Source organism: Gopherus evgoodei, chromosome 9 (genome assembly GCF_007399415.2).
Source record: "Gopherus evgoodei ecotype Sinaloan lineage chromosome 9, rGopEvg1_v1.p, whole genome shotgun sequence".
Taxonomy (NCBI): Eukaryota; Metazoa; Chordata; order Testudines; family Testudinidae; genus Gopherus; species Gopherus evgoodei.
The window spans coordinates 1,577,742-1,602,573 of record NC_044330.1 but is presented as its reverse complement, the minus strand read 5'-3'; the positions used below and the strand labels follow the sequence as shown (position 1 = coordinate 1,602,573).

Here is a 24,832-nt window from a genome sequence, read left to right as displayed (position 1 = left end):
GGGTTCAAGTTGCCAGCACTGGCAAGAGCAGGATGTTCCATTGTCCTGAGCCACGATCTGATCATGCCCTACACATGCCACAACCTGAATCTGAGAAATCCACCGAGATATTTCTAGATTCTCCATGACTTTTATGGCACCGTTTATCTATAGATCTCAAAACACTTTATGGAGAGAAGTATCACCCCTGTTCTACAGAGAGGGGAACTAAGGAGCAGGTAAGTGACATGATTTAGTCAAGGGCCAATTGAGGCCTGGTCTCCACACACAGTTGCACCAGTTTAACTAAAGGTGTGATTTAAAACGCCTCCTCTCACACGCAGAGATCAGAGCTCAGTGTCCAGGTTTCATAACAACAGAATAGCCTCTGTAGCAAGGGTTAAATCAATGCAGTTGTGTCTGTGGACACTTTATATTGTAAATTCACAGGACAAGCTAAACAGAGCTTAGCAGTTTTAAACCAAAGTAGGTGCACATGGGGGTTTGCACTGGTTTAACTAAACCAGTTCAAGACTGTGTGCAGACAAGCCCACAGAGTCTGTGGCAGAGCTAGAGACACAACATAGCTCTCCTGACTCACAATCCAGGGTCTTGTCCACTGGAACATCACTGTGGCATCAGCACTGTGTTACAGGCTTCTGCACTTAGCAGACGTTGAAGCAATCGCTTGAGAATAGAATCATTAAGCCCATTTCACTACGTTGCATTCCTAGATTCAGTTCACACTGGAGGATAGAAAATTCAGCACCTTCGCTGCTTGCTACTGGAAAAGCCTCAACATGGTCACCCCACATTAAGAGACCTCTCAAGACCTTCCCACTCTCAAGAACACATTTGTATTAGCAGGGCAGAGATGGCTACCTGTGGAGCATAGCTAGTCTGTGCTGCTGCTCACACATCTGCACCGCCAGCATCACCTCTTCTTACACCTCTGACATGGAGTTCTCCACTGCGCTTCAAAAGAGCTGCTTCATCCTGGAGCTCAGCTTCTCAGCAATGAAAGCTTCAAGGCAAAAACCTATTTCTAGCTGCTTTTAACATCTCTCAGGGACCCAAGCCACAGAAGGCTGTTCCATGTACCCATCTTTCTCTAGGGGATGCTGTCTTAGAATACCGATTATACTGTGAGTTTTACATTTGAGAGGCGCTCAACATACAGGGCCCTGAGCAGTTAGTTCTTTGGCCTCCCTGAACTAGGTAGTTGAGGATCATCTTGACTGTAGTGAAGTGTCCATTTCCACAGATGTACCATGGGGCAGTGATACTTCACTACGTAAGAGGGCAATTCCCCTCACTAATGCCATCAATGTTCATGAAGGGGTGTAAGATCCTCAGGTGTAAGGTGGATCAAACAAAGTCCAATACCTACTCCTGGGGGAAATCTGTGCTACTGTGCGTGCGTATAATTAATGAGCCCCGCAGATTTCTATTTCTTTTGGTGCAGAAAAAAGCTTTTGCCAAAATGTTGCTGCAGTTCTGCCTACTGCCCACCCCAGGGCGCTATGGTGCACGCACAGCAGCAGCTCCCAGCAGAAAATCACGTCTGCAGTTCTGCCTCTTGCCCACCAGAGGGCGCGGTGGGGACAGCCCGAAGCCCCAGCTGCAGCGGGGGAAGAGAAAGTGCCTGGCTTCTTCGTCAGGCCGGGCCAGCAGCCATGGGGTGCTGGGGCGGGGCAGCAGACAGGGGCTCATAAGGGCTAGTGTGGGAGGACAGACTGGGCCAGGGGCTGCATGGAGTGGAGGTGCAGAGACACATGGCGATGGGGAGGGGGTGCAGAGCTACATAGGGACGGGAGTCGCTGGGTGGGGGCACAGAAACATGGCAATGGGGAGGGGGTGCAGAGCTACATAGGGACAGGGGAGGCTGGGTGGGGACACAGAGACACATGGGGATGGGAAAGATGTGCCTGACTGAATGGGAGAGGCTAGGGGTCAGCCAGGGTCTGCATGGGATAAGCTCCCCAACAATCCCTTCCCACCCACCCCCAAAACCTGTTCTGTTCTTTTCCCACCCACACCCAGACTCCTTCCCAGCAATTTACTTCCCTCTCCCCTCAGGTCCTCTGTTACCCAACTCCCCTAAGCCTTCGCTCTGCTTCTCAGAGGTGTGGGAAATATGGTTCTATATTGTAGTTTAAATGAATCTCCTGCTCTTTACTTTCCCAGTAAACTGACAGAAGTTTCCAGAGACAAACTCTACTGAACGTTACACAGGCCAAGCAGCAAGCAGGGAGTAGCTTTAATACAGATATACCATTCCTGCTGCCAGAACTAAATAGCAAAAAAATTCATGACAATTTTTTGAACATTAATTTATGTTCTGCCAGAATTTACCAGAACAGATAAAAAAGGGAGACAGATGAAAGTGTCTCAAATGTAACAAACTTTATCCAATAAGATTCAATTATTCAACTTCTTAGTCAGTTGTACAGGTTTTTGTTTAACCTTACACAGCTATAAAATAGGTTTTGTTTGGAAGCTTGACATACTCCTAAAATGACTCAACCACTCTCGGCAAAGGACTGACTTTTCTGGAGCAATCAAAAGCCTAAACTGACCTGCTTCCAGGCAAGACCAATGGCAAGTTCTTTGCTGGTTAGCAGGGAGCTTTGTTTCTTTCTCTGTGTGGCAGAGTCTGACCTCACACACCTGCCCCAAGCAGCCTGTAGCACAGTCAGATTTCCAAAGTGAAACACTGATGCTGGTTTATCCTTTCTGCTTCAGTGCGCGCATAAGATGTAGGACATATTGCGATCTCCGGCCTGGCAGCAAGTGCCTAGGGCGAATGCCACAGCTATGCATCTAGGTGCTTGGTGATTCTGCGAATCTTCTCCTTTTTGTTTTTGTTCCCATGTTTTTTCCAGGGCTTTTCTCTGACATTCTCAGAGCTGGATGCAGCCAAAGACACAGGCCCGCTGCCAGGTTTATATCCCATCACAGTCTTGACACCTTTCGTCAGAGCACGGACATTTTCCTAAAAACAATAAATATTTGCAAACTTGTAAGCATGGAGGCATTTAATTGTAGATTAAATTACAACACATTAATTTTAACATCAGGCATAAGCCAATTGAGATGCTAGGAGGCACATCCAGAGCTGCAGAGGTCTCTCTGGCAAAGGGGGAATGGTGTCATATGACACAGCAGAGCCAAAGTCTGCCGGGAATTCCTACCTAGCAGTGCAAGGGACAGAGCCCCAGAGGGCCATAGGTCAGACCCCTGCCTAGGGGCACACTGGGATTGCAGTGGTCTACTTCAGTCATTGGGCTGTAATGGCCTTTGCAGAGCAACACTCTGCTGGGATTCGTTTGTGCTCCTGCCCATCGTGTAATGCCCAGCACATGGGTAGCTCTGTTTGGGCCTATGAACTTCTCCTGTATTATGTTGACAACAAGGGTTTTGGAGTAGGGTGAGAAAAAAGAAATTCCATGCCTTTAGCGGGGACACAGTATTTTCTGTCTGCTCGCTTGCAGGTGGGTGCTATGGACACTGCGGTCTGCCAGATCACCTGGGCAGGGTCCAGCGAGGCCTTCTTGATCAGGAATGCTGTATTTGCCAATGTAGAGCTTGCAAGATGTCAAGCAACTTGTGCTGTTGCTCTCTGACTTCCTCCAGAGGGACCTGGAGAGAGTCCACAACCTGCGGAGCAGCTCCTGGAACTGTCTAAAATCGTCTGCCCATGTTGGAGGTGGTGTCATGATAGCCTCATCATGGGAGAAAGATGAGGAGAAGTGAGTTGGTGGTGTAACCTATTCCTCCTGTTCCTCTAGCACTTCTTGTTCTGTCTCAGGCCGCCTGGAGACTGATGAAGACAGAGATCTCATTTGTGTCTGACTCTGCTCTGCAGGTGGTTTGGGAAAATGCACCCTATATGCAGTCCCTGGATCCCAAAAAGGCTAATATGGGGAACTGTTATGGGATTGCATCCTTGGGGAGCCCATACCAGGGACCTGGTTCACTTCTGGTCTCTGGGTATTGTGGAAGTACAGAAAGAACTGACAGGGATTTGTAGGGGATCTTAATGCATGACAGTCTTGTTAGCAAGAGTTAAGCTAGCTGTAACCCTAATAACGCAAGATTTGTAGAAGCGAGGATTGTGTGAGGCGAGCAGAAAAGAACTGTGTGAGAAGTTGTTTTGACCTTGTGTAGATAATGTGTAGGTAGACTGGCGTCTCTCAGAAGTGAGAAAAACAAGATATCAGGATGACCTATGTATAAACAAAATGCAGCTGTTGCTTATTATTGTCTGTAACAAAAGTATAAATGCTTGTTGTAATTGTTTACCTGTTGAGAGACCTGTCTAGGAAGGGGAGACCCTTTGTCCTAGTGCACTCTCTCCCTGTTGTAGCTGCTAAACAGAATAAAGTATCTGACTCTGCTGCACCCAAACAAAAAGCAAGAACTGAGTTTTTCTCCGACAGTATCACGGACAAGAAGATGATGCTCTGTGTGGTTGGTCCTGATATGATGCAGGGCTGCGTGAAGTAATGGAATACTTCTCATCTTCCTCCTCCTCTTCCTCGCTAGAGAAGGGTGGTGAAGGAGAGTGGTACTGTGTCTCTGGGGAAGAGACATGAGGTGCAGACAGCTCGCTACAGAGAAGTGACAACTCAGGGATGTTAGAGACTATTAGGTCCCTTGGCTATCTAACTCCTGTGGTACCAGCAGGAGCATCATCGGCACTGGTGGGTGTGTAGAGATTGGGGGCATTGCCGGTGCTGAGGATGGAGTGTATACTCTTGAGCAGCCAGTAGATGGAGCCAAGGATCACCTCACTGTTGAGGGCTTGCTCGGTGCGGAAGCATTCAAAGTTGTTTTAGTTGAGACAAGTGGTACCGGTTCCAAAATTCTTGTAGAGTCCTTCTCGGTCTGAAAGACAGTGCTTCTCTCTGTGGTCCTGCCCGTTTAGGGTCCCTGGACCTCTCAGTGCCAGTTCTGGAGATGCTCAGATGGTCGCCTGCTAAGTCTCATCCCTGAAGACACTGAGGCTACTGACCTCACAGGGGATGCCTTTCTCTGAGGCGGCTCCTTAAAGGGTGAGCTAGTGGCCCACTTCTTTTCATTTGGGTAGGAGACAGTGGATTTTCTCTTGGTGGTACGTAGTGAATGAGGGTAGGCTGATGATCGTGCCGATGGTGACCGCTGCGTAGGAGAGGTTACGACCAGCCTCAGACCCTGGTCTCAATGAGAGCTCTCCATTAGTGAAAGAATTAGTCTCAGTCCTCAGTCCTTTCATTTGAGGCAGTGAGTACACTTCTGAGAGACGTCCCTCCCCAAGACAGCATATGTACTGGGAGTGAACCGTCACTGACAGGAACGGTCTCATGACAAGAGCAGCACCTCTTGAACCCAGGGGATCTGGGTGTAACCCTGAGAAGGGACAGCTTACAAAAGCATAGAAAAAGAAACCTACGCTAAGCAAAAGAATAACGGGGAGGAAAGAGCAACAGATTTTTTTTTAAATTGGGGGAAGAAAAAAAAGGAAACGGCTAAGATATAACACGTTATAATGGAAACACTTCTGTTACTAAGGCTACAGATGTCTGAAGGGCTCTGCTGTGGATTCCAAACCACACGCAACAGCGGCTGAGAAGGAACAGAGGGCAGTTGGACTACACAGCGCTATACAGACGCCACTCACGGCTCGAGACGGGGAGGAGTGCATGTGCTACTAATCTGTGATCCCCGGCGCAGGTGCTACGGTATCTACCGTGGACCACCCACAGGGAAACTACTTAAAGAAGAAATTCCAGAGTTCCAAGACATTAAATGTCAACATTAACAGGCCAGAGTGCTCCTTCACCAAGGCTTTTAAAATTCTTGGATGCTAGTTAGCCAAACCTGTCACTTTATAAATGTCTAACTGTTGTAGCTGCTGTTTAACATCCTCCATGGACTTTTTTTGGTTACACTCTAAAGATGCTGACAAATTGCTACTAGCATAGAGGTCTCTAAGGCAACTACTCCAGAACTTACCTGGTGGAAAAATGTTTTGTCCACCACATTCTCAATTTGTTTTGTGTTCTGATTCCTTTGGGGCTTTTCTGCATTGCCCTGCATAGCTCTGTGCTGCGTGTATCTTTCGTGCTGGTGTTGGAAGTCGTTTGGGTCAATGCCAGGAGGAGGATGGCAATACAAGAGCTTACCCTGTAAAAATCAAATCAATCAATCAATGGCTTTCATCCTCATGGCACGAATCTCACAGCCCGAGCCTGAGAGGGTACAATACAGACCTCCCAATGGTGCCATGAGCTCTAACAAGGCTCATCCAATGCAAGGGGCTACAGAAGTGCAAAGGATTATTATTGTCAAGGTTCTGGGCACTGCAGTCATCATAAGGCCAGTCAGTGCGTGGCCTACTAACCACAACAAGTTCTCTTTCCAACTATGTATTGTTTTATAGATACTCCTTCCTCTCCAGCTAGAACGAGCTGTCTAGTGTGTCTTGTTCTGCCATCACACACAAAGCCACCTTTCTAACTGTCAGCAGCAGGGAGCCCTTCTTTTCATAGTCTCTTTTTGAGTAAAAAGCCCAGATTATAGGTTTTTGGCTAAAGAAACACTTCAGTGTATCGTGCTCCTTCATCCCCCAAAGGCAGAGCTGCTTGAGCAGGATAGAGAACAGCGGCAGTGAGAACTTACACTGACGTAATCTTTCAACACATAACGAGCTGATCTTGGCTGGTCCGGCTGCCCATGCGCTGTCATAAATCCTCTCATATCTGGGAGAAAGGCAGCAGAAGGTTAAAATTCAGAGACCTGTTACAGCAGACTCTCTGAACAGTCTATCAAGGGAAGAGAGACCCAGAGTTATGCAGCAGATACTGCTGTCACTAGTGCAGTCCTTTCTTTTCAGAAAAAGCCCATGTCCTCTCCAAATCCCAGTCTGATGCTAGGCTTGTTCGGAAGAGCGGCGAATGGGAGATGAAAGCGGGCACCAGGTGTGGGGAACGCTGTTGATTGCAAGGGGCAGCTAGAAGCACTCTAGTCCGAAGGAAATGCTGAGATTCGCCAACCCCACCAAACCCAACCACTGTTCGGCTAGAGAAGATTAAACATACCAAAGTACGCTCAGTCCTCAGAAGAGGGAGCTAAACACCTGTTGCATTTAGCTCACATTGATCCTGCTGACTGATTCGGGAGTGTTGGCATCAGGCACCTAACAGGAGGCGTGTCACAAACCAACTTCCATGTTCAAGGTCATTGCCAGGTACTATTCAGATATGCATGTTTTATGTAAATGCCTTCTGATTAGGGTTAGTTCATCTGCAGGAAGCAAATTTGTGAAGCATAACTCTATACTCCTGGGGGAATTCTGCACCAGTGCCCAAGGCAGAATTTCATTATTCTCTGTACAAATTGTGCTGCAGAATTGCCGGCTGCCGGTGGGGGCTGCTGGCCCAGCAGAGCTCAGCTCTCCAGCTCCAGCAGCCAAGGGAAATCCGGCAACTGCGGTGCTCAGTGCAGGAAATTCCACACAAGCCCAGGACCCAGCACCAGGCGGTTTCTCACTCTGGACCCCACGGATCTCGGGGATAGGGAGTGTTTGGGCTGGAGGAGTGGGGGTATCCTGCAGCTGGAGCGTAGGGGCTGCAGGTGTCTGAGACCAAAGAGGCAGAGTTTTTCCCCAAGAGGAGCCCAACTGGCATGTGTGACACACCCAGACTGAGGCGCCCAACAAAAGCATAACAGAGAAACAGGAACTGTTTAGTCATAGGGGTTTCTTTAACTCTCTGCTCCTAGGGGATTTTTTTTGTTGTCTGTATTGTTACAGACATACTTACTGACAGTTATTTTGAAAAAAAAAAATTACCAAAATAATTGAAACTGGTGTGATTATAATGTTACTTTGACACATAAAATATGCACAATTTTGCAGAATTTTAAAATACTGTGCACATAATTTTTTGGCACAGAATTCCCCCCCGAGTAATTATAACACATATAGAGGATTAGCCATCTACACATGGTCTCCAGCAAAGGCCTCATAGTCCAAGGAGGGTTTTAGTACCTGAGACACCCAAGTGTGACACTGATTTTAACCCTATGCTTCAGCGGCTAAGTGAATTGCAGAGGGCGAGGGGGGGTTAGGGTATCATCACTCACAGCCATATGCTGTTAGCAGCTCTTCAGATGTTGGCTGGCGATCTGGTTCCTCATCTTCCCTGGGTCTTATGATATTTATTCCATAGGTTGCTTCTAAAACATGTCGTGGGATATGCTGGCAAATGTGAACTAGTGAAGGAAGCCACAGGTTGAGTTCTGTTCTGCATGTATGAGTTGCACAGGCGAAAGGTATTCTAGGTTACTCACTGAGACTACTCTGCTTCTAAGAGTAAAGAATGACTTTCAGATTTGATTATATAGGTTGAAAAAGGAAAGACACATGAGCCTCCACAATGAGGATTATCTTAAAATAACACTACTCAAAAGAACAAAGGCAGAAGACTACAAACACAGGTCTATTTTGTCCCTCAGTCAACTCCATTGACTTCAATAAATATGGCCAGACAGCCTTAGTCCCTGCTAGCATGCGTATATTTCACATTTAAGTGTTACCACATGCCAAACACACGTGCAAACATTTCCAAACTGCAAGCAAAGGATATTAGAGAGATAGGTGGAACATGGTCTCTCATCTGATCTATAGGCAAAATTCCACAGCAGATCATCTCTGCCTTTGTAGAGACGAAGGATGGCATCACCAGACCGGGACAATCACAGAGACATAGGCCAGGCTCCACATACAGAGTCTACAAGGAAAAGAAAAGCAGAGGTCACGGAGCGCATCCGATGTATGTTCCAAGCAAGGAAAGGGAACAAAAAAGGCAGAAAAATCACAGTCAAGTTGGGTGTGGGTAGAGTAAGAGAAAAAAAAGTAAGTGCAGGGGAAGATTCATTGAGCAGAAACTCCACAACACTACAGTAGTGGCATGGAGATGGCCAGCCGGAGCTTATACTTTGCTCAGCATGAAGGTGACAGCTGAAAGAAGAACAGAAAGCCACGAGAACCCAGCTATGTACCAGTGACTCCCAGGGACAAAGAAGCGTGACAGCTCTGAAGGCTTTTCCTTGCAGTCTGAAAAGATTCGATCAAAGTGGGGGCAAAGCAGAACAGTCAAGGAAGATACTCTTCCTGCACTTCATGCTATGGAAGGTGCTTCTTGACCTTCAGACATCTAAAGTACCTATTTCTGACTGAGGACCCCTTCTTGCCACATGCTGATGGAGAGAGGAAGGCCAAGTACCACATTTATAATAGAATATGGAAAATATTTCCATCAGAACAGAAGCTTTCATGCGTTACTCTCTCTAAGCTGTAGCCAACTCTATGAAAACGCTTGAGAACCCCTGCCAGAGAGCATGATCAGACATTCCTAAACCACACTGGCGCAGGTCAAAATAATACATGGCATTCAGATCAGAGACTTGAGAACTCCCAGTGTCTGTCACGGGGGCAAGCCCCTTGCAATCACGCTTTCTTCAGCCAGGTGAGTGAAATGCCAGCACGTCAGTGATACCTGAAAGTGCTTTGTGTGACCTGGCGTGGCAGACACCGACACTTTCTTGTTTCCAAGGATTGTGTTGATTGTTGAGCTCTTACCAACATTAGGGTAACCCACCTGGAAGGCAGAAAGTGAATCGATAAGACAGTCACATCAGGCGAGGCATTATTAAGCTACTAATAGTGGTTTGGCAGAGGGGCTAGCCATCAATCTAACCACCGTTTGAAAGCTGTACTGTAGAAAGCTGCAAGGCTGCAGTGCTTAAAATGGATCCACACTTTGACTCCTTTCTGATTTCACTTGCCAGGTTTTTGTCCTCATGGGAAACGGGCCTTCTGGATGAGCGTACATTTCACACTGCAAGGCTCTTGGACCACATTAGTCTATTTTGAGTACAAGCTCCAACTTACCAGCCCTACTGTGACCTCTCCCTCCTTCACCTTCTTCCCAGTATGTATCGTTCTGAATATCTCTAGCAGTTCGTTTTTCTGTACCAGGTGGCTGAAGTTACTGATGTGCCTGCTCTGCAGTGGCGCTGGGCTCTGCACTAAAGCCCTGTCAGTCCTGCTTTCCATACAGCTTCGGTTATTGGCATTTATTTCTTCCTCATCATCATCTTCAGAACAGGTCTGCCAGGCATCCTCCTCCTCTTCACAGTCCTCATATTCATCACTATCGTCGTCATCACTACCCAGGACTCCGTTTTCAAGATGCAGAGTGTTACCCCTGACTGTGCTTTCTGCACCGCTCTGCAGGGGCCTGTGCTCCTCCTCACCGGACCTGCCATCTTCAGAGTCACTTGCCTCCTCAAGTTCTAGCCCCTGGGTAAAGAATGAGAGTTTCATGAATGGAACAGAGATAGGGCAGAACATAACCAGCAGCAGTGCTGTGGGGAAAAATTATTGTACTGTACAAAACTAGGCAGCCAGATTAATTCTCACCACCCTTATCTATTTTACAGGATTACTGCAAACTGCCGATAACCATGCAACAGTCCTGTGTCGGCAGCGGTCTGAGGGTTTGGAGCTCAGTAGATGCCTTCCTCTAGTGGCTTCACATCTTTGCTCAGTACTTTATTGCATTCCCCCTTCCAGATCTACCAGCTGCCCGCATACCCTCACCCTTCTCATCACTGATACTTTGTGTGTTCCTAAAGCTACCTTTCTCGAGCCATCAGTCCATGTTTCACTGTTACGTACAGACATATGTGTAGTGCGACATACAACCAAAAACCCCTAAGTTCTGAGCTCAGTTAGACTGGAGAGCTGCTGGGCAACTGAACCCGTGCTGTATGGTGATGGGAGGTGAGGGCTCTGTACATCAGCGTCTCTGTGCATCTGTGTTCTCATTGTACATCTTGAAGTAAATTAACTACCGTATTTTTATATAACAAATTTCCACAGAGTTTTAAAGCTTCATCTGAGTAGCCTACTATGAGAATGCAATAAATTAAGTAAATAAATAAATAAAAGCTACCATTACCCAATTTCTCCCACGTACCCCACGAGATGTCTCGTGTACTTCCAGAGGCACGTGTACCACAGCTTGGGAACCCCTGCTCTAGAGTGAGGCTCATCAGTTACCCTTCCCTAAGGAAGACAGTATTTCCCCTCTTTTTCTGGAGTTCAGTTACACTATGGCAAGCATGACTGCAAGAAAAACATACGTCTCAGTCTTCCCGAATCACCAGACACACAACCATACGTGAAAAAGTGACCTAAGTACCTTAGGTTCAGCACTCAGCCGCATGCCTTCTGCCAAGGCTGACCAGAACACAACTTTAACACCTTCTCTCTCAAAGAACTGCGCCCAAGCCACGCGCTGCTCTCTGCTCAGCAAATCCGCCTTGTTTAGCAGAATGACGTTCTCTTTGTCGCTGCTCATTTCCTTCACATAACATTCCTGGAGAACACAAAAGGACTAGACAGGATTCTGATTTGGAAACTGCTGCAGTCCAACATCAAGGAAAGTAAAATTAGGGCTGCTTCAACTTACCCTTCGTAGGCTCACCAACAATTCTACCATTAGGGGCTGATTTACAAAGGATTCCGCACACAGCTGCATGTGATTTGCAAATGCAGTTACTGGGACTGCTTGCACAAAGTGGGTATTTGCAATACAAAGGGCCAGACACAGCTGGCATTTACATACACAATATACCCTAGATACTCATCCAGGTGTGGCACAGGAAGGCTCCAGACCTTGGAGTACTGACTCTCAAAGCTGACTCTCTATTTATCAAGTCTGCAATTTTGTTGCTGCAGGACATTTTATTTCAGAGGCTTCTGTTAAATAGCTGCTGTTTCTGTGGGCTTGTCTACACTGGCAATTTACAGTCACCGGTCTCACTAAAGGTGTGAAAAAACACCCCCCGAGTGCAGCAAGTTTTAGGGTATGTCTACATCTAAAATTTTGCAGCGCTGGTTGTTACAGCTGTATTAGTACAGCTGTATAGGGCCAGCGCTGCAGAGTGGCCACACTTACAGCAACCAGCGCTGCAAGTGGTGTTAGATGTGGCCATAGTGCAGCGCTGTTGGGCGGCTTCAAGGGGGGTTCGGGGAACGCGAGAGCAAACCGGGGAAGGAGACCAGCTTCGCCGCGGTTTGCTCTCGCGTTCCCGAACCACTCTGCAAACCGCAGGGAAGGAGACCTGCTTGTTCGGGGAACGCGAGAGCAAACCAGGGAAGGAGACCAGCTTCGCCGCGGTTTGCTCTCGCGTTCCCCGAACCCCCCTGCAAACCGCAGGGAAGGAGACCTGCTTGCACGGAGGTTCGGGGAACGCGAGAGCAAACCGGGGAAGGAGACCAGCTTCGCCGCGGTTTGCTCTCGCGTTCCCCGAATCCCCCTGCAAACCGCAGGGAAGGAGACCTGCTTGTTCGGGGAACGCGAGAGCAAACCAGGGAAGGAGACCAGCTTCGCCGCGGTTTGCTCTCGCGTTCCCCGAACCACTCTGCAAACCGCAGGGAAGGAGACCTGCTTGTTCGGGGAATGCGAGAGCAAACCGGGGAAGGAGACCAGCTTCGCCGCGGTTTGCTCTCGCGTTCCCCGAACCCCCCTGCAAACCGCAGGGAAGGAGACCTGCTTGCACGGAGGTTCGGGGAACGCGAGAGCAAACCGGGGAAGGAGACCAGCTTCGCCGCGGTTTGCTCTCGCGTTCCCCGAACCACTCTGCAAACCGCAGGGAAGGAGACCTGCTTGTTCGGGGAACGCGAGAGCAAACCGGGGAAGGAGACCAGCTTGCTCGGGGGTTCGGGGAATGCGAGAGCAAACCGGGGAAGGAGACCAGCTTCGCCGCGGTTTGCTCTCGCGTTCCCCGAACCACTCTGCAAACCGCAGGGAAGGAGACCTGCTTGTTCGGGGAACGCGAGAGCAAACCGGGGAAGGAGACCAGCTTCGCCGCGGTTTGCTCTCGCGTTCCCCGAACCCCCCTGCAAACCGCAGGGAAGGAGACCTGCTTGCACGGGGCTTCGGGGAACACGAGAGCAAACCAGGAAAGGAGACCAGCTTCGCCGCGGTTTGCTCTCGCGTTCCCCGAACCACTCTGCAAACCGCAGGGAAGGAGACCTGCTTGTTCGGGGAACGCGAGAGCAAACCGGGGAAGGAGACCAGCTTGCTCAGGGGTTCGGGGAATGCGAGAGCAAACCGGGGAAGGAGACCAGCTTCGCCGCGGTTTGCTCTCGCGTTCCCCGAACCCCCCTGCAAACCGCAGGGAAGGAGACCTGCTTGCTCGGGTTCGGGGAACGCGAGAGCAAACCGGGGAAGGAGACCAGCTTGATTACCAGAGGCTTCCTCAGGTATGCTGGGATACCTGCTTATTCCACGGAGGTCAAGAAAAGCGCTGGTAAGTGCCTACACTTGATTACCAGCGCTGGATCACCAGCGCTGGATCCTCTACACCCCAGACAAAACGGGAGTACGGCCAGAGCTGCAAACAGGGAGTTGCAGCGCTGGTGATGCCCTGCAGATGTGTACACCTCCTAAGTTGCAGCGCTGTAACCCCCTCACCAGCGCTGCAACTTTGTGATGTAGACAAGCCCTTAGTGCTGTAAAGTGCCATGTAGACAATTCAGCCGCGCTCCCTGCACTGGTAGCTACGCCCCTCATGGAGGTGGGTTTTTTAGAGCACCGCAACTACACAAGGCATGTTAAAGCATTGCCGCGGCAGCATTTTAGCATTGCCAGGGTAGACTAGCCCTTAAATTCCCAATATTTCTTTTAAATGTTTAGGATAACAGTAATGCACTGTTTTTTAATTCTACACTGCTTTTGAGAGGAGTATATAATATACACACTAATATACACACACCCCTTATATGCTGTATAATCCATATAATTACACTGTACATAAAATTATATACAGTCAAAGTTAGCACTGAGACAACAACAGTAGTTTAGAAAGATATCTGCTTCACTTAACTTACCAGATCTTGGCATCTAAACAGGAGTGGATTTCTGGCATCTACTATCTGAACCACAATGTCACTGCAAAATAAAAGGCCAATAAGCACCTTTTACTGGCTGTTCTCTGTATAAGCTCAATATGAAATGAGCAGATCACTGTGACCTTGCTGCTGAAGTATTTTTCAATTTCAGAAAAATCAGTAGAGATACAATCTCAAAGTTAATTACTAATGAAATTAAATGCCTAAACGAGATTAAACTGGCAGGTGGCTTTGCTCTTCTGTTTCAGCTAAGCAGAGCAAACAGAAAGATTATTTCTGTGTATGCCAAGTTGTTGTTAATGCCCCCAAAAATCTTCTTCTGAGTGGCAAGAGGCCCTAGACCAGGAGCCCACTCTCCACTTCACCTTGACTTTCAAGTGCTCCACTATTCCAGTACACATCATTTTCCTACTACCCTAGTCCGTGAAATGACTATGTGTGTGGGGAGGTGGGGGTTAAAGCTGATAAAAGATTTTGAACGGACAGCCTAGAAGGCAGGTCCATCGGGGAATCCACTGAAAGAGGGTTGCAGGTGTTGCTGATGTTAGTGGGCTGCTTGCGCGCACGCGTCTGCAGCATCGGGGCCTAGAATTGTGGGGGGTGAGGGGGCAGTATTTAAATTGCTTTTAGTGGCATAGAATCTTTGTCACTTCAAAACAAACTGAATGCAGTTTTCACAATGGAAAGGTACTTAGTCCTTCAATATGTTCACAATCACTTTGTTAGTTTTTTTAAATACACACAGGTCAAAATATTAAAAAATAGGAATCTAAAGTTACATTATTAAGTCTATTTTAGACGTTTCAGGGTGAGGTTTTCAAATGCAATTAAGTGACTTAGAAGTGCAAGTCACTGACTTCAGACTGCAAACTATGATTATTTCACTTTTCTTAACTTAGGCAAGTTCAATATATTGGAAGGTGGAGTTGGTTGCAAACACAGCACAGGCTATCTGCTTATCAATCATATGTTTCAGTTAGTGCTGTTCTCACAGTGAGGATGCTAATGAAGCCCTGGATATGTTTCAGCAGAGATGAGCATTTCAGTTTTGAAGCTTCATAGTTACAAAATGTCCACATTATGAAGTGGGGAGTAAAGCACTAGCAATGTGTGAATAAAAAAATCTGATTTAAATTAAAAACAAAAAAAAAGGCAACGATCTCTCTCTCTAAGTCATGATTTTTATCGTCCGTGACACAGAAACCGATAAATATTACCTTCTTTCGATGACTCTCCAGAGCTGGCGCCAAAAGTCTAAATTCCGTTCAAATGGGGTCAAAATCAATTTCTCTTCTTCCTCTAGCCTAGAGAGAAACAGATGCAGATCATGTTAGACTGCAAACACAGCACCAAGTCTGCTTGGAATTACACCACATTCGCCTTTCATTGAGCAATCTGCAAAAGGCAGGGACCCAAACATTAAGGTGCCCCTTCTGCAAGGTTTCTAAATAGATCTTAGCTCCTGAAGAAAACCCATCTTAGTGCCATTAGTACACAGATGATGTGATGGCAACTGGTCACAGCAAAGAAAAGCCAACTCCATCAGCAAACAAACTGGGAAAATTCAGAGCTGGGGTATCAGAACAGATCAAAGAAATTACCCCGTGTCACCCATTATCTATACACTTAGTTGGCGTGTGCAAAAAATGCACTTGGGGCCCATTCCTGGCAGCTTACTCTCTGGACCAGGTCCACTCGGCTCCCACTGGGAGTGAGCACCTCACATTTCTCTTGAGCAGCACTCTCCTGTAGAAACCGGAAGTAGCATTGGCATTCTCTGGAGACACGTGCTTATCCCACCTCCTCTAAAGGGGTGTGGGTATGACATTGTGCTTCGGCTCAGAGCGTGGAGTCTGAAGGGATTCTAAATTAACCTCCTTTATTTTATTTTATTTTTTGAAAAAAAGGAGAAACCCGCAGTATGTAAACATGATATATAGGTTTACTTGCGCCTGCCTCAGCAAAGGGGGCTGGACTCAATGACTTTTCAAGGTCCCATCCAGCCCCACATCGCTAGGATTTTATGACATATGGTCCAAACTCTTAAGCTCATAATTACCAGCACATAACAGGTACTTTTTGGAAACTCGTCATAAGGACAGGCCAGGACCATAGTGGTGACAGACCATCAAGAGTTTTTCCCTGTATTTACCAGGAGCAAAAGACATGCTCCCATGTCCCTAGGGCTCTAACAAAGATACAGAAAACCCACCCTCCTCTATTCTCATTGACTGGTTGTGTTAAGCGTGAGTAGCACACTCACCGAGCAAGCTGTCGTCTCCACTCCAGAAAGCTCTCTCTCTCTGCTTGCTTTAACTTCTCAGCACTGGTTCTCCTATCCCAGTATGGTCTAGAAAGATCATATATTGAAAGAAACGTAACAGTGTTTCAGAATGTTTTCTCAGTTATATTTGTCCAATAAAAGGATGGTCAGAAAGAACACTTGCTCTGGACAGTTCAGAGGCATTTTACTGGTTGTTGTTCTTATGTACAGGTATGTATTTTTAGCAGCCTTGGAAGTATAACAATTCTTTGTTCTCTTTAAATATCATTTCAAAAAGCGATGGGCACATTAAACAGAAAAATGCATTTCATGCTACAGATGCTCCCCGGGTTACACAAACCCGACTTACGAAAATCCATACTTACGGAAAAAGTTCCGTAAGTTCTGTAAGCTTTTTCTTTTTTTGGCGCATAATTGTCGGGTATACGTTCCCAACTTATGCAAATTCGACTTACACAAGGCGTTCTGGAACGGAACACTTGCATAAGCCTGGGAGCGTCTGTACATTATAATCCTTCACTCAAAAGGCCAGTTTCCTCAACTGCATTGCATAGGATATTTAAGAATGTGGGATTCGTCTCTCCCTCTAGATCTTTTTAAGTTTAACAGTCTCTTCTATCTGGCTGATCTCAAATAGTGTGGCTGAGACTAACAATCCTCTTTGAAGACGAACTGACTTTTAAAAATGCAGCACCTGCATCTTTCTCAGTGTTAAAACTCTTATATTCCATTCAATTATCTTAAATGTTAATTCCTATGATTCACAATTCTGCAACTGATTCAGATTCTGAAGGCAGTGAACTAACTCCACATGCAAGGAAGATTTACAATCTGAAGCTGTTGCACAGGGATCCTGTTCTTGGGAAGGTCTTGTACTGCAACATTGTAGATGAGCTAAAGAGTTTTTAAACAAACAAGAGTATAAGAAACAAATCTATCCATATTGTAATAGCCCTATTTGTGTTTAAAAGTAAACTGTATTAATCATTTTTAAAGCTTTTTTTGTCTCCACACATACCCAATGCACTTTGCGACTACACACTTTGGCCTTAGACCTAAGCACTCAGGTGGAGGGCTATTACCCTTGAATTACAAAACCCAATTATTTTATCATGTGACTGTAATCAAAAGACTAAATTAACAGGTTAGTTAACAATTCAGTACATAGCATATATGTTTGAGCACCATGATGTGGCTCAAAAATAGAGTATTACATTAAACCAAGAATTTATCTGACTGTTTTGCAAGTCAACCTATTAGCTTAACATTTTGTTTTTTTTAATATTTGAAGTAGTATTATAGTAGTAATGAAATGACAGAACAGGACGTGTCCTACTGAAATCACATCAACAGAATATTATGTGAATGAAACCTAAATTATTCTTCCATAAATATAGTAGCTCTGAAATCAACAGTTTTTGTAAAGAGGGAATAATTCTCTTTTACCCAGATTTACATGGTCATGAACAACAAAAATACAAAACACAAACAAAAATAGTTTGAAATTTTCTCACTTTCAAACAATACCACCAATCTCATCATCATCTAGCTCTTATATAGCCATTTTCACCAGTAGATTGCAAAGCGCTTTACAAAGGAGGTCAGTATCAATATCCCCACTTTAAAAATGGGGAAACTGAGGCACAGAGTGGTGAAGTGACTTGGCTGAGGTCACCCAGTAGGCCAGTGGCTGAGTTAGGAACAGAACCCAAGGCTCTTAAGTCCTAGTCCAGTGCTCTACCCACTAGGACACACTGCATACCCTAGTATGTGCAAAACATGCTGCCTGCTGGACAGCTACACCGGAGGTGTAATGTCCAGCTACACTGGAGGTGTAATGTCCACACTCTCTTTGATTGAGCTAGCATGCTAAAACCAGCATCGTAGCCTGGCTGCACCACGGTGAGATGGCTAGCTGTCCCAAAACCAGAGCTAGGATTTCCAATGGGATTGTACCGAGGCAGCAAGGCCATCCCACCACCCGTGCAGCCATGGCTGTGAGTTTTAGCATGCTAGTTCAATCAAAGGCAGCACGGGTATGTCCACCTGAGCTGGAAGTTACACCTCCAGTGTAGCTGGATCCTGTGAAAACCTTCCAGCTCCAGGGTGGACACTCCCAAAGCGGTATATGGTATTCTGAGTTGCCTGGTGCCTCACCTTATTTTTAAAAAAGCACACTAACTGCTCTGTTGCTGTGCCTCTGTGCTCCAGCACTGACCCTGGTTTGTTACACTGAGAGTGCGCTGCCACCCAGGGGACATCATGAGGTGCCTGGTACCCCTCACAGCACCAATAGCAGGTTTTCTGTGATGTAACTGGTACATTCAGATCAAAAATTCAAGCAACAGGACAACATTTCAGTGAAGTGCAAATGTTAGAATAAACGTGGCAAATAATAATGGCTGAACTGTAAATCCCCATAAAAGGAAACTTCCACTGGAAATGCCAATAGACTCAACAGAGAAGACACTGCAGTATTGCTCTGAGCTGGATCTTACCTTCTTGGTATACTCAAAAACTGTCTGTTTTCCTCATGGAGTTTCTTGATATTTTTGGTCTCTTCGGCTGTCAGCAGGCCAGTCCTCGCCTCAGCAGGAACAAACTTGATATTCAGTTTCTCTGTTTATAAAGGAAAAAACCCTGCCATTAACATTCATGCTCAGCAAGTGCAGATGTTAGGATCTGGGCTCCAATAAAAGAACCCCCATGTGAAGGTGGAGGAATTACATGCCAAGCTGGCAGGAAACCTTTCCAGTGAAAACCATTCAACTACATACCAGTCAATGGTTGCTGGGCTCACTTGAAACCAATAATTATATGCAAATTCTGACTGTGAATTTGTGCAAACACAGCATATGCTGCTTCAGTTTACAGATGCTACATCAGTTGTTGACCATTACGATAAACATAGTTTGAGTCCTTTGGGGAGATTTTAACACTATTTTCAAAGTGAATTGTTTTTAATGCTAATTCACTGTTTGGGAAAGGCATGAGATTCATAGTACCGGGAGACTGAAGTCCTCTAACAATAGCGCAGAAAGCAGATGGCAGCTGTGTAAGCTTTCCACCCACTCCTCTGCTAGTACGTTTCAACCTTCACCTAGGACAAAGGATTAGTCCCCATTCAATCCTTGGCTTCTCTGCAAATAATGCAAAGTAACGTTCTGTGTGTGGCGTGTATTTGTGCGACGTGCTTCTGGTTCCATTAGGAGATGGACTGATACCATGAGACATTTCACATAAGGCCTGCTCTACACACAAGCTTGCACTGAAATAGCCAAGTTGGTTTTAAATGTACATTTTCCATTGTTTTGGTAGAAGTCAGTGGGTGGGCATGCTCAATATGGAATAACAGTACCCTATTTTAATTTAGCTCAATTCAAGCTTTTTCCAACTGATATTAAATCAAACAGGACACTTATTTCAAAATACGCATGACCACCCCCAGACTTGCACCAAAAGTGTTGAACAGAACCAGGGATAATACTGCGCCCTGCAGAACTCGACTAGAAACACACCTCTTCAGTGATGATTGTCCATAGTTAACTACTTTTTGAGCATGGTCAGTAAGCTAGTTCTTAAGCAATTTAAGATGTTCTCTATTAATTTTTATAGTGCTAATTTTTTAATCATAATGTCATTATGTAATAAGTCAAATACCTTACAAAAATCTATTACATCTATTCAGCTACTTTTCTCAACTAACCTTGTTATCGTATTAAAAAAAAAACAGGTTTGCTCAACAATATAGGTGAGTCCCATCTTATGCTGGGGTTACATTCCACTGTCAGCGCGTAAAGCGAAAATCGCGTATAGTCAAAATTACATTGAGCGTAATGGTGGGCAGAATTGTCCACATTACAGATACAGTATTTAAATTGTTATTTTTCTCTCTCTCTCTTTTTTTTTTGGCCGACTGCACAAAGCTGAATTTGCGCATGTTAAATGCACGTAAGATGAGACTCGCCTGTATTGTTGAGCAAACCTGTTTTTTTTAAATACGATAACAAGGTTAGTTGAGAAAAGTAGTTGAGAAAAGTATCTTCCATAAAACCACAATTAGGAGTATAGAACAACTTCTGTATGAAGCGAGACTAATAAGATTGCGACTTTTCAGCTTGTAAAAGAGACGACTAAGGGGGGCATATGATAGAGGTCTATAAAATCATGCCTGGTGTGGAGAAAGTAAAACAGGAAGTGTTATTTACTCCTTCTCATAACACAAGAACTAGGGGTCACCAAATGAAATTAATGGGCAGCAGGTTTAAAACAAACAAAGGAAATATTTCTTCACACAATGCACAGTCGACCTGTGGAACTCTTTGCCAGAGGATGTTGTGAAGGTCAAGACTATAACAGGGTTCAAAAAAGAACTAGATAAGTTTCTGGAGGATAGGTCCATCAATGGCTATTAGCCAGGATAGACAGGAATGGTATCCCTAGCCTCTGTTTGCCAGAAGCTGGGAATGGGTGACAGGGGATGGATCACTTGATGATTACCTGTTCTGTTCACTCCCTCTGGGGCAGCTGGCATTGGAAACTGTCAGAAGACAGGATACACGGCTAGATGGACCTTAGGTCTGATGCAGTATGGGCGTTCTTATGTAATCCTACAGCAGCTTATGCGAAAACATAGGGAATGCCTCAGAAGCCACATGCTCCACTTTTAACATACTAATGCCTATTAATACACAACATATTTTTACATTTCAAATCATCATATCATGATGGGTCTCTAGCGTGGCCAAAAACTTACCAGCTGCAAATTCAGTTCCTGCAAGCTCTGCTGTAGCAAGGAATTCCTCAAGCGAGCTTTGTTCTGTCACTGACTGAAGGTTGAGGCGGCCCCAGTCATACCCATCATTTAACTCACTTGTATGTAACTGCAAAGAAAAGCAGATGTGTTGTCAGGCTGCTCTGTAACACCCATAAGCACCAAGTCAGAGCCCCCAATGGCATGTTCACGCTGGGCCTAGAGGATTCGGGGCACTGGCCTGGCAGGTGGCAGTTCTTGCCAAGGACACAGGCAGCACAACGGGACCCACGCTGTGATTCTCCCTGTGTTCAGCACACTGACCTGCGGGCTAGGAGAGACCCAACTTCACAGGACCAACACTCTGAGCGCTCAGCTAGTCTGGGCACACCGGGGGGGGGGAGGAGGGGGCTCCCCAGGGGGGACGGGAACACCGGGGGGTGCTCCCCCATGGAGGGACGGGGCTCCCCGGGGGGGACGGGAACACCGGGGGGTGCTCCCCCATGGGGGGGAGGGGGCTCCCCGGGGGGGACGGGGGAGGAGGGCGCTCCCCATGGGGGGACGGGCACATCTGGGGGTGCTCCCCGGGGGGGAGGGGGCCCCCCGGGGGGGACGGGCACACGTCGGGGAGGGTGCTCCCCATGGGGGGGACGGGGGCTCCCCATGGGGGGGAGGGGGCTCCCCGGGGGGGAGGGGGCTCCCCAGGGGGGGACGGGCACACCGGGGGGAGTGCTCCCCATGGGGGGAGGGGGCTCCCCAGGGGGGGACGGGCACACCGGGGGGGGTTGCTCCCCATGGGGGGAGGGGGCTCCCCAGGGGGGGACGGGCACACCGGGGGGGATGGGCAGAACGGCGACGATAGAGTCCGCGGAGCCTAGTCTGGGCCCTGGCCGGCGCCCAGCGCTCCGCGACGGGCACGTTACCCAGGAGTCCGGCTGCCTGCTGCCCCGCTTGGCCTGGCTCCTCTCCTTCATGAGGGCCCGGCCCAGTCCCGGGCTTCTCTTCTTCCCCATGCCAAGGTCTCTGCTGTCCCAAACGCTTTCCTCCTGGTCTGGTCTCCAGCGGCACCCGTCCCTGCCCCGGAAGTGATCGTTCCGTGAACCGGAAGTCGGATGACTGGGGAGACAATGCACATTGGGGGAGGGCTGGCTCCCAGGGGACTCCAATCCCCTTGGTGCGTCCCGCGGAAAGGAGACCGAGCTCCCCGAAGCCTCAGCATGGCCCCGCGCGGCTTGGCAACGGTACAGGCAGTTCGCGTCAATGATTTACTGTGTCCGGTGGAAACTCGTCCCCAGAGCGAAGCGTTCCGGGATCCTGTCGGTCCTGTGGGGACGGTCCGTCAGCACCTCCGCGCCGGCCGCCAGGGGGCGCTGCGGGACGGCCGAGCCGTGCGCGAGGAGGCTGGCAGAGGCGTGGTCCCCTCCCCGGGCCCGAGCCTGGGACTCTGTCCCCGTAGCCCCGTTCTCTGCCCGTCCCCACGGGCGCCCCCTCCCCCCGCCGCCCAGCCACCCGCCCCCCGTGCAACCTCCTCCTCCGTCCATCCGTCCGTCCGTCCATCTCCCCGTGCAACCTCCTCCATCCATCCATCCACCCCCCGTGCAACCTCCTCCAGCCGCCCAGCCACCCGCCCCTCTGTGCAATCTCCATCCGTCCATCCCACTGTGCAACCTCCTCCTCCATCCGTCCGTCCGTCCATCTCCCCGTGCAACCTCCTCCTCCATCCGTCCGTCCGTCCGTCCCCCTGTGCAACCTCCTCCATCCATCCATCCACCCCCCGTGCAACCTCCTCCAGCCGCCCAGCCACCCGCCCCCCTGTGCAATCTCCGTCCGTCCCCCCGTGCAACCTCCTCCTCCTCCATCCATCCCACTGTGCAACCTCCTCCTCCATCCGTCCATCCACCCCCCGTGCAACCTCCTCCTCCATCCATCCATTCCACTGTGCAACCTCCTCCTCCTCCATCCGTCCATCCATCCCCCCGTGCAACCTCCTCCATCCATCCATCCATCCATCCCCCCATGCAACCTCCTCCATCCATCCATCCACCCCCCGTGCAACCTCCTCCTCCATCCATCCACCCCCCGTGCAACCTCCTCCTCCATCCATCCATCCATTCCACTGTGCAACCTCCTCCTCCATCCGTCCGTCCGTCCCCCTGTGCAACCTCCTCCTCCATCCGTCCGTCCGTCCCCCTGTGCAACCTCCTCCATCCGTTGATCCATTCCACTGTGCAACCTCCTCCTCCGTCCATCCATCCATCCATCCCCCCGTGCAACCTCCTCCTCCATCCATCCATCCGTCCCACTGTGCAACCTCCTCCTCCATCCATCCATCCCCCCATGCAACTTCCCCCTCCATCCATCCATCCCCCCATGCAACCTCCTCCTCCATCCGTCCGTCCCACTGTGCAACCTCCTCCTCCATCCATCCATCCATCCATCCATCCCACTGTGCAACCTCCTTCATCCGTCCATCCATTCCACTGTGCAACCTCCTCCTCCTCCTCCATCCGTCCGTCCATCCCCCTGTGCAACCTCCTCCTCCATCCATCCACCCCCCGTGCAACCTCCTCCATCCATCCCACTGTGCAACCTCCTCCTCCATCCATCCATCCCCCCCCGTCCAACCTCCTCCTCCGTCCGTCCGTCCGTCCCCCTGTGCAACCTCCTCCTCCATCCATCCACCCCCTGTGCAACCTCCTCCTCCATCCATCCACCCCCCGTGCAACCTCCTCCATCCATCCATCCATCCGTCCATCCATCCCACTGTGCAACCTCCTCCTCCATCCATCCGTCCATCCCCCTGTGCAACCTCCTCCTCCATCCATCCACCCCCTGTGCAACCTCCTCCTCCATCCATCCACCCCCTGTGCAACCTCCTCCATCCATCCATCCATCCATCCGTCCATCCATCCCACTGTGCAACCTCCTCCTCCATCCATCCATCCATCCATCCACCCCCCGTGCAACCTCCTCCTCCATCCGTCCATCCATTCCACTGTGCAACCTCCTCCTCCATCCGTCCGTCCGTCCCCCTGTGCAACCTCCTCCATCCGTCCATCCATTCCACTGTGCAACCTCCTCCTCCGTCCATCCATCCATCCATCCCCCCGTGCAACCTCCTCCTCCATCCATCCATCCGTCCCACTGTGCAACCTCCTCCTCCATCCATCCATCCCCCCATGCAACCTCCTCCTCCATCCGTCCGTCCCACTGTGCAACCTCCTCCTCCATCCATCCATCCATCCCACTGTGCAACCTCCTCCATCCGTCCATCCATTCCACTGTGCAACCTCCTCCTCCTCCATCCGTCCGTCCGTCCCGCTGTGCAACCTCCTCCTCCATCCATCCATCCATCCATCCCCCCGTGCAACCTCCTCCTCCATCCATCCATCCGTCCCACTGTGCAACCTCCTCTATCCATCCATCCATCCCCCATGCAACCTCCTCCTCCATCCATCCATCCCCCCATGCAACCTCCTCCTCCATCCGTCCTTCCCACTGTGCAACCTCCTCCTCCATCCATCCATCCCCCCATGCAACTTCCTCCTCCATCCGTCCATCCCACTGTGCAACCTCCTCCTCCATCCGTCCATCCATCCCACTGTGCAACCTCCTCCATCCGTCCATCCATTCCACTGTGCAACCTCCTCCTCCTCCATCCGTCCGTCCGTCCCGCTGTGCAACCTCCTCCTCCATCCATCCATCCATCCATCCCCCCGTGCAACCTCCTCCTCCATCCATCCATCCGTCCCACTGTGCAACCTCCTCTATCCATCCATCCATCCCCCATGCAACCTCCTCCTCCATCCATCCATCCCCCCATGCAACCTCCTCCTCCATCCGTCCG

The 24,832-nt window shown here is 48.8% G+C and overlaps 1 protein-coding gene across 1 annotated transcript; it reads right to left on the bottom strand.

Annotated features, from left to right (window-relative positions):
- Positions 1–2,362: 2,362 nt before the first annotated feature.
- On the bottom strand, positions 2,363–22,169 carry LSG1 (large 60S subunit nuclear export GTPase 1). Its single transcript, XM_030575403.1, has 14 exons — positions 21,909–22,169; positions 20,989–21,115; positions 18,731–18,851; positions 16,212–16,298; positions 15,166–15,252; positions 13,928–13,988; positions 11,232–11,408; positions 9,917–10,327; positions 9,522–9,623; positions 8,610–8,753; positions 8,107–8,230; positions 6,643–6,722; positions 5,977–6,147; positions 2,363–2,974 (listed from the first exon to the last, which is right to left on the bottom strand). Exons 1-14 carry the CDS (start codon positions 21,996–21,998, stop codon positions 2,795–2,797), a joined length of 1,962 nt encoding a protein of 653 aa, XP_030431263.1. The 5' UTR covers positions 21,999–22,169; the 3' UTR covers positions 2,363–2,794.
- Between the last annotated feature and the right edge of the window lie 2,663 nt (positions 22,170–24,832).